General features: G+C 36.4%; 1 protein-coding gene across 1 annotated transcript; it reads left to right on the plus strand.

Annotated features, from left to right (window-relative positions):
* Nucleotides 1-672: 672 nt before the first annotated feature.
* On the plus strand, nt 673-9755 carry CCDC14 (coiled-coil domain containing 14; the record flags this gene model as incomplete). The annotated part of the gene is made up of 11 exons (XM_009702673.1): nt 673-782; nt 1433-1505; nt 1601-1741; nt 2881-3120; nt 3211-3305; nt 4330-4897; nt 5419-5560; nt 6420-6496; nt 6939-7157; nt 7239-7371; nt 8771-9755. Coding segments are annotated over 11 exons (2783 nt in total), but the record flags the coding sequence as incomplete, so codon positions are not given.
* Nucleotides 9756-10058: the final 303 nt, after the last annotated feature.

Below are 10058 nucleotides of genomic sequence, written 5' to 3' on the forward strand. Positions count from 1 at the left end.
CAAGATTCAGGCCCTAATGGCAGCAGTGGGCCCCCTCCTTGGTCTGAGAGCTGTAAATTACCTTTAACTCATCTACCTCAGCAAAACTTCTTGCAATTAGTGGGCAATGGTAGTCTTCAATTATATTGTGAAAGTACTTCATGAAAATCAAAGTATATTTCTGTAATCAACAGGTACTGTCTTCTGGAAGGCTAACAGGAGCAGCTAAATTAACAAATGGAAGAAAACAGTAAGACCTTAGTCATGAATACTACCTAAGATTGAGTGTATGTGTGAGCACTTGGGAACCTTATACTTGTCATACCTTACAACTAGGCAGAAATTCAATCAGAAAACGTTTTTAGCTGAAAGGCAGTGCAGACAGGTTCTAAGTAGCCCATGAATGGCAGACACAAACTGAATAGATATTTTGCCTGTAGAAATACAGAGTTGACTTTCTCTGCGTGTTTTATTTATAAAAGTTTGAATTTGTATTGTTACTAGCCGTATGTAAGACTGTTGAGTAAAGACTAAATTCTTCTTTGACATAAGCTGTTAATACCTGCTAAATGTTTGTTGCAGCAATGCAAAGTTTTCAGAAAGAGAAGGTTATTTTGTTTCTTGATAAAATTGGTTTACTTTAGTTTGCTGTTATTGAATAAAAATAAATTTTTTCCTTTGCTGTGTATTAAGGAGGTGGTATAAACAGTGAATTTGACTTTTTAAGGTTTGGCTTAAGAAAAGGATGTTATTCTGATGTAGAGTCTGGATACTCTCTCTATTCCACTGACTCCGACAATCAGGTAATTAAATGACTTTTTAATACAGTCATCCCTGATACCTAAAGAGAAGGGAAATTGGAATACCTTGAATAATAATTTAGGTACTACTGCATCTGGACTAGAAATAGCTCCTACAAAGCTAGCAAGAATGTCTATAGTGCATCTTGCAGATACAAGCAAGTTGGCTTTGTGTGCAGTGAGTTTGGCTCTGGCAGATCTCACTAAGGCACAGGATATATTTTGCGAATACGACTATGCTGTTCATGGGTGAGGGCTGGCCCTGGCAGAAGTATAGCCATATTTGTTAGGTTTTGTGCTGAAAAGAGTGAATTGTATGTTGTCAGTGCTGCAGCACTGTTTTTTGTGTAGTGCTGAGTCAATTATCTCCAAAATAGAAATAGACTGTAGATAATAGCTTAACTGTACACAGAAATAAGAATAAAAAACACATACATGCAATTATCAAAACATAAAATTCAGCAAATGAACACGTGTGCAACAAGACAATTTAGTTATTTTGCAAAATAATACATGGAAAATGACACGTTTTTGCTGGTTATCAGTTGTTCGTTTTCAGGTGACAGAGTGGGAACACTTCCCTCTAAAATAGTATCTTGCTTTACTGAAAGAAAAGTGATACTCATTTTCTGACTGCAGTATTCTTTGTGCAGGTCAATACTATTCATAACGGACTTGACCGTTGTGCAGCTTTACTGAAGAATATCTTGCAAAATGAGGCTGCAGGTTGTACCTATTGAAAACTTCGGTTACATTTTTAGTTTTTGTAAGACTGTTTTGATTTGTTTTGTTGACTAGTTTTTCCTTTCGACTAATACTAGGAACGGAGACTATCCATAAACAACCTGGGAGAACAACTTCTGTCAAAATTCCTTCCAAGCCTTTGCTAACCAAAGGAAATACTTTCAAGAAGAAAGGGTTGAAAAAAAACATTACCCCTTCCCATGTCCGAAAAGAAATTGGTAAGTGGGCTTTCTTGGGCTTTCTCAAACAATATTGTGAGACTCCTCAAGTTACTGAGATATAACAAGGTTTCAGATAATTGTTGTTGTTTGTTATAGGATGATCCAGGGCTGGATCCACAAAAGGATGTAGATCTTACTCATTGCCTCTTACAAACCTTAAATGTTTACTAAACAATTACTAAAATTCACAAATGTTTGAGCTTCATGTACAAGGAAGAAAGTTGAGTGCATTTACAAATACCAACATCATCAAATTTAGCTGGTAGGAAGTGTGGAGGAGAATGATAATACCCATGCCCCATTTTTCTTGGACAGTGAAGCATTGCAGTACTTGGTCTCTGTTTGGGATACACTGCTATAAACTGTCCTGGAGTTAAGTGTCCAGCCAGGCTTTTCTCGAAGATCAGTTTCTGGAAACAGGAAAGTGTTGCAATAAATAATAAGAACTCAATTGATTTAGCGACCAGAGCACTTAAATGGAAAGGTAGACTAAGTGCTGTAGGCTGAGTTGCTCTCATGTGAAATATTTCACTTTTTATTAGTGTTTCTCCCTCTCTCCACCCCGTTTCTTTTGTGTGGTTTCTAATCCGGTAGACAGATGGTGCCTGTAGACTAGGTATATAGCAGAATGTCTATTTTGTGAATTGTAGAAGGTGAGCACATAGCTGATACCTTTCCAGCACTGTAAAAATACAGAGTTTTAACTATACCCAAATAAATAAATTAGGTTTGATTTATTTATTTATTTGATCTGATTTATTTGATTTATTATTTGTTCTGTTTACAGAACATAAAATAAACTATTATTCTGAATGGTTTAAAAGCATAGGAAGCAGCTGAGCGGAGATGTTAAGAATTGTATTTTAGAACTGGCCTTCTGTAGGATTAAATCCTGTGCTTCCTTCAAGGACAGCTGTCTGTCCAGCTGGGTTAGCTTGCTCTGTCTGGAAGAAAAAAAATATGGATTTATTTGCTGGTGAGTAAAAATCTGACTGGAATCTTAGGCCATAGGGTCTTTTGGCTTTCTTTTTCAAAGGAACCTGCCGGAGCCTGCCTGACAACACTATGGGTTTGTGTAGATTGAGAAGGCAGATAACTTCAGTTGGGTTTTTTGTTCATTCTTTCTTTCTTTATAGTGTCAATATCGAATGGAAAACTTGCTTCATCCAGTACACCTTCTACTGAGAAAGAACTTTCCAGTGCGGCACAGAATCAGGTGGTTCAACCAATTCAGGTGCCTTGCAGTCAACACTCTCCTGTGATGCATCAGAAACTGTGCGAGCATGTGCAAACTCAGATGTCTCTGATAACTGGCCAACCGCCACAGAAAAGTAACAAAATTCCTACCGTAACTCCTTTTCCTACCTCAAATCATGGTTAGTGGAACTATTATTGTAGAACTTGTTATTTTACTATATGAGTTTTGCCCAAAATTGCCCTGATCAATGCATGTTGTTTTCTTTTAGGATGTCAAAATGTTACAGCTTTTCATTATCCATTACCTGCCTCCGCATCAGCTCTGTTGCTGCAGCATTCAGCTAATCCTTTATCAACTCAGTCAGTAAGTAAATGTTTGATTCTGACTATTAATTAACATTTTCAATTAGCACTGCCTATTTATTTATATATTTATTTAAGTGTGTGGGTTTTCTTGGGGTTATGTAATACTTTTTCTTAAACAAAAAATTTGCGTATTTCAAACTATAGTGATGAACAGAATAAATAATGACAGAAAATACTGCTCTTTAAAATACATTTTATATAAACAACAAAAAATGAAATTAGACACATTTCAACTGGCTGCTTGTTTCTGCATGGTGAATTCTGTAATGGACAGTGAACATGGAAGGTGCAGGAAAGTATTCATTACTGTTGATAATTACATTCTCAGTAGCGCACATTAGGATCATTAACCAACTCCTAATAAAAGAAATCATATCTTACATGTAGCTTTTCCCTGCCATTGATCAAGTTGATTATTTCTGCAGACACTGTCTATTATCTTAGAGCCACATTTTAAAATACTTGTGTATTTCAGGGTATAGAATAGAACTAATGGAAAGTACCAACTGCCACCTTGGAAATGTGGTAAAGGGCTTGCACCTTGAAACTGTAAGGCTAAACTTACCTTCCATCTGCAGGCAGTCCATGTGTAGCTAGTGCTGTCCTTGACTTTTAACAAATTCATCTACTTAAAATATTGAAAGGTAACAGTGTTGTCTTTTATTTTTTAATTCGCTGTTCTGGTTTGACTCAAGGAATGAGTGTTCATAAAGCAAAAAAACCAAAAACAAACCACTGCTGAGGTTTTCTGTTTACAGAACAGCTGAAAAAGAACTATGCTTTCATGTTGCCAATAACATTTAAGATAAAGGTAAACTAAACCAGATTTATGTTTTAATTTTTAATTACTCCTTAATGTACTGGATAATTATGCGATTGATGAGTTGTAGTTATTTTTATAATTTGCAAAGAATGATCAAGACTACATGGAGTCAGACAAGGGGGGTGGTTGGTTGTTTTTTTTGAAGATTTTAAAAAAAATCATGTTAATTTTTTCTTTAATATGAATATTCTTTCTGCAGGATGTTCCTGTAGACAGTGGCAATGAAAGTGTGCCAAAGATGGGAAGACCTGGGATTTGCCCGGTAGTTTCTGCTGCTCCTACCACTGCTGCGCAACTACAGTCTGCCACTTCTCTCCCTAGTGTGATCCCTTGTATACCGTCAAGTAATTCTGCAGTGCCTACATTCATCCCGTCCTCTTCTGGCAGAGAGATGACCTCAAACTGTGAGCAACAGATAAAAGAAGCAGATTTGATAAGATGCATACAAGCTCACCTGGCCCTGTTACAATCACATGAAATGATGAATGGCGTGACTGAACAGAAGCACCATCATCACTGTCCAGCAAAACATAATGCGTCAAGTAACAAGGAGGAGGATACTTCTGAAGAACACAGTGAGGACATGGTCAACGAAGAAGATGAATTGAATGTACTTGACATAGCCCCAGTGAGAGACACAGGCTGTAAGACAAGTTTGGTGAAGAAAGGTCTAAAATCTAGAAAAGAAAGTCCAGAAGAAACAGCTCATAAAGTTAAGACTGTAAAATATCTTCTGGGAGAGCTCAGAGCACTGATAACAGATCAAGGTGAGGTCATTTTCATTGTCCAGTAAAGTGATTACATACAAATAACACAAGATGTGTTAAATGAGCGAGCAGTTCAGTTTCTGGAAGTTGTATGTATTAGATGATATGTGACATCCTGAGTGGTTTTCCACAACTGTAATGGCTTCATGTTTCACTCTGGATAAGTATTAAAAAAATTTTTGGAGTATTTTAACATTATCATAACAGCTAAGGTAAAGATTGTTCTCATTTCATATACAGTGTTTTCCCCTGAGAAAGGGAGTAGTGCACACAGATTGCAACAGCAATCCCACCAAGTTTGGTCGGAGAGATGGTGGGTTGTGATTTATCAAGAACCTAAAGCATCGTTTTCTTAGTCAAGCTTAAAAATCTTAAATAAATATAGTTAAGATGAAGATGAGGTTTTCTTGGGGAAAAAAAAAGTAGATACTATTGTAACATTTCCTAGATGGCTTAGTTGCATATAAAATATTACTGTCATATTAAAGGTTTAGATGTTTATGAGGTCTTTTCTTCTGCAGATGATTTGGAAATGTTAAGGCTGATGAGTGAAATAGAAGACTGCATATCATTGCTCCCAGCTGTACTGGGAAGTACAAATATACAAGCTGAAATAGCACTGGCTTTACAGCCTCTCAGAAGTGAAAATGCCCAGCTGCGTAGGTTAGTAACTCAGCCGTGATTCTGTATTTACTGCAAATGTGCCTAAAGCATCTTTAACTGCTCTGTTCTAAATTGCATGTTTTATCATCAGTACAGTCTAAGTGTTACAGCCCTTCCATTCTTGTCTATCTAGTATTTATATATTAGAAACTGTGATGGTAAGTCTATATCGTTTAAAAGTAAATAGTTAACACAGAGCAAGACTTCAGTTAATACTCATGTTTTAGTAGCACCAGTTACATCATGATAGGGCCTTTGTCTAGGTGGGATCAATCACAGGATCGATTTGGTTGGAAGAGACCTCTGGGATCATCGAGCCCAACCTTTGCCCTAACACCAGCATGTCAACTAGACCACGGCACTCAGTGCCACGTCCAGTCTTTTCTTAAACACCTCCGGGGATGGTGACTCCACTGCCTCCCTGGGCAGCCCATTCCAATGCCTAATGACCCTTTCTGTGAAGAAATGCCTCCTCATTTCTAGCCGGAACTGCCCCTGGCGCAGTTTCAGACTATGCCCTCTTGTCGTAAATCAATGCGTCATTCTCTCTGAAAAGTGCAGTATCAAGATTGTTAGCCTGCTTATATTCTTTCTGTAGTGTATTCTCAAATGCAAAAATGTCTCTCATTTCTGGGGAGCTCTCAAATACATAACTGGGTAGCACTTGCAAAAGGTCTTTTGTGTTGAAGAAGTATAGGAATGTAAGAAAAATGCATTATTAAAACTTTTTTATATTTCTGAAACATTCTGTGACATTTAATTCTCAGTAGCAACTTCTTACCAAACTAATTTAAAATGCAGTAGTTTTGTACTTAATCTGAACTTTCTGAATTTGTGCTTTTTCACCATTCACATTTAGGAGACTAAGAATATTAAACCAGCAACTCAAGGAACAAGAAAGAAGTAAGACATCTGGACAGAGCTGCAACTATGAATGTAAAGTACTAATAAAGAATGATGTTTGTTAGGGCCGTTTTTAAAGCTTTATATGTCTGTATATGTAAATGAAGATGTAGATATATAAATAAAAAATAACAGTATGTATTGTGGCCTTTAGTGGCAACTGAACTAAGTGCTGTGGGTCTAATCATGCAACTACTTTTGCACGGATTGTTGTGCCTGTGTAGACTCCACATAGTGACACTCAGCTCTTCAGCTGCTGAGCAGATTATTTTTCCTTATGTGCCTCTTAAAATGAAGATAACATATTAGATAATTAAGAAGAAAGCTTGAGTTTTATCTTGCTGCCTGAAAAAAACCGTTCTTCTATCTGTAAGCAAAATTCATATTACGAAGATTACTTAAAAACTGAATTTGATTTAGAAATTCAACTGTACCACACAAAACGCTTAAACTTTTTATGTTTTACTTTTGGTAGTAGTTTCTCTGCAGTCCTTGAATATGATGCTCCAGAGTCAATTGAAAGAATCACTGAAAGGCCTTGAGTCACTGCAGGCTAAAAATGAAGAACTACTTAAAATAATAGAAAGTCAGAAAGAAGAAAATAAACATCTTGCAAAAGACATTCAAGATAAAGAAGAAGAATTGCTTGAAAACAAACAGCATTATGACATTCATTCCACCAAACTCAAGATTGGTACATGTTTTGAATTTGTTTATTCTTCGTTTAGTGTTGTAAAACTTAAATATATCAGGTAAATTCTTCTTGGCATTTTAGAAGTGGAAGAGGCATTAGCAAATGTGAAGAGCCTTCAGTTTAAGCTGGAAGCTTCAGAGAAAGAAAATAAGATTTTGGGCATAACGTTACGTCAGCGTGATGCAGAAGTTAACAGGCTGCGTGAATTAACCAGGTACTATTGGCTTATTGGCTTTTTTATTGCTTCTTGACAGTGCTTTGCTTTCTTTTTTTTTTTTTTTCTTCTTTCTTTCTTTTTCCGTGTACTTTGGAATATTGTAATCTTAGTATCTTGGTGGTAGGAGGTTACGTAGGCTAAAACTTCTCTTTGTAGTTACTTTTGCTACAATGGTGCTATAGTTTTGTTAAAACAGAGTTGCCATGCTCCACGACTTGAGTTCTATTGTAAAGTAAAATGCTATCTGCTGTAACTTGTGCAAAGTTTTAACTCTTAATAGCAGACCTGCTGATAAGGAGCTCCATGGACCTGAAAACCTAATGATATTTCCCTTGAAGCTCTAGATTTGGAAATTAACCCTTAACCTGAATTAAGGAGGGATTTTTTTTTTTTTCTTTCTTTCTTTACACTAGTTCAGAAATTGGTCTGATTGATTTGAGGAGAACTTGCAGAAAGATCTGTCGTCAGGACCCACAGCAAGCTCTTTCCATGGGAATGAGCAGTCCTTTCTTTAATTGTACACACATTTGAGGTAGATTATGCTGGGATATTAATTATGGGTAGAAGTGGGATTTCTTGGATCACTGAAGGAAGGTGGTGTTACTCACAATTTTTTAGGACTTTTACTGTGAATTTATTTCATCACAGTCTTTTATGATGAATATAGTGGCAAGCTGGGAGACCTAAATAGCATTTTGCACATGCAAAGTGGTATGTACATAAAATTTGTTTGGACGTGATGTGCACAGGAAGTTAAACTGTTGTCTGTGTTATTTATAGCTGATACTGTTTGGAATGGGAGAATATTTTTAATCAGCACTCCAAGTTCTTTAGTAGAAGTGTAGGCATAATACACACTTTCGTGACTACTACACTGACCACCAGATGGTAGTATAATGATGTCTTATTACGTGCATATATGTATATACTATATATGTAAGCATTTAAGTGTTCATTTCTTTTGATGTGCAAAGCAGAAAATTAGAAGAATTATTTCTTTTAATGTATTTTTTTATTTAGATGCAATGGGAAGAATAATTCAGAAAAAATTTCTCACTGATTTTTGATAACTGTTTCTATATGCTTTCTGACAGTTTCTTGACATCAATTTATTTCATTTTGTAGTACTTAAAGCAGGTAAATCGGGAATAATCTTGAGAACTTCAATGGGTTGTGTTATTTTAGTTACTTTATAGGCCCATTGAGCTGAGCTGAAGAAAGAAATTGAAGAAATTTGGAATTGATTTACATGTATACTACACTTTATGACAACATGTAGAAGGAGAATTGTAACTTTGCAGCAGTCTGATAAATCTAATGTTTTAGTGTTATATAAAAATTTTAACTATTTTTTAGTGACTGTTTTTAAATCTGATTAATCGTCTTATCTTAACAGAACCTTGCAGGGCAGTATGACCAAGCTTCTGTCTGACCTCACAGTAGACAACATTAGACCCAAACCTGAAAAAGGTCTCTCGAAGTCTCTTTTGGAAGACTATGAAAAGCAGATGCAACCTGATCTGTTTCCTGGGAGTACTTCAGTAATGACTTACCTTAAAAAATTAGAAGTGGATCATATTTTGACAGACACAGAACTTCAGTTCTCAAATAAAAGTGGAGAATTAGAAATGCAAAATCTAGCCTATGAAAAGTTTGCTGCTGAAGGAAGTAAAATAAACAGTACATTCTCAGAAGAACGAGCATCAGCTCCCAGGATACTAGTAAGCTCATTGAAGCCAGATGCAGAAACAGTCAGTGATTCTGGGACTTTACTAGGTGACCAAAACAAGCTGGATGAGACCGTTTATATTCCATTGACTAGCAAGGACTCTAAAAAACAGCAGCCAATCTCTGAAAGAACTGGTGTGCTACCTCAAAGTAGAGGGGCTTGTGAGATGTTGGACTACCGCTGTGAGCTCTCAAACTCTGTGCAGCAGAACGAATGTGAGATATCAAAGGATCCAACTATTCTGGATAGATTAAGTGCTGGGTACAGCGTGAAAAAGACTGTGGAAAACACTCTTGAAGTTACAGGAGATAAAGTGAAACCAGAAGGAGACAAAGTCCAAATGAGGCCAAAAGGCACTCCAAGTGGAGCTGCAAAAGACTTCACAGATAAACCAGACCAACCTTGGCCTGGTACATACCCTCACCTACCAATGCTATTTCCGAAAGAGATTTCTCAGAAAAAAAGCAGTGAAATAGCTGATTTTAGTTCCATTTCATTTGATGATATATCAGGAAGGTCTGAGTGGAGTGCATCCTCTTTCTCAACATTTACTTCTCGAGATGAAGAGGACTTTAAGAATAGCTTAGCAGCCTTGGATGCCAACATAGCTAGGTTGCAAAGAACTCTGCAAAATAGTGTTATGAAACAATGAGTATGAGGAAACAAAATAGGGTGCACTTGTTTGGATTATTTAGATTTCTCTGAAGTATATTAATAAGTATGGTACTGATACAAATATTTGTATATTTTGGTATGAAATAACTTCTTCCTAGCTGTTTAAATTATGGATGGGATTTATTCCTCATTAAGCTGTGGTGCTGCTTCCCTTGATATGTGCAACTTGAAACAACTTGTATAAATGCCTTTTTTTTAAAATTGTGACTTAGGTTTATACTCTTTAATTGTAAAATTAATTCTTAGAACAGCACTTGATAACTGTTAAGCAACCGGTGTG

The sequence above is a fragment of the Cariama cristata genome, unplaced genomic scaffold, assembly GCF_000690535.1.
Source record: "Cariama cristata isolate BGI_N322 unplaced genomic scaffold, ASM69053v1 scaffold35826, whole genome shotgun sequence".
Lineage (NCBI taxonomy): Eukaryota > Metazoa > Chordata > Aves > Cariamiformes > Cariamidae > Cariama > Cariama cristata.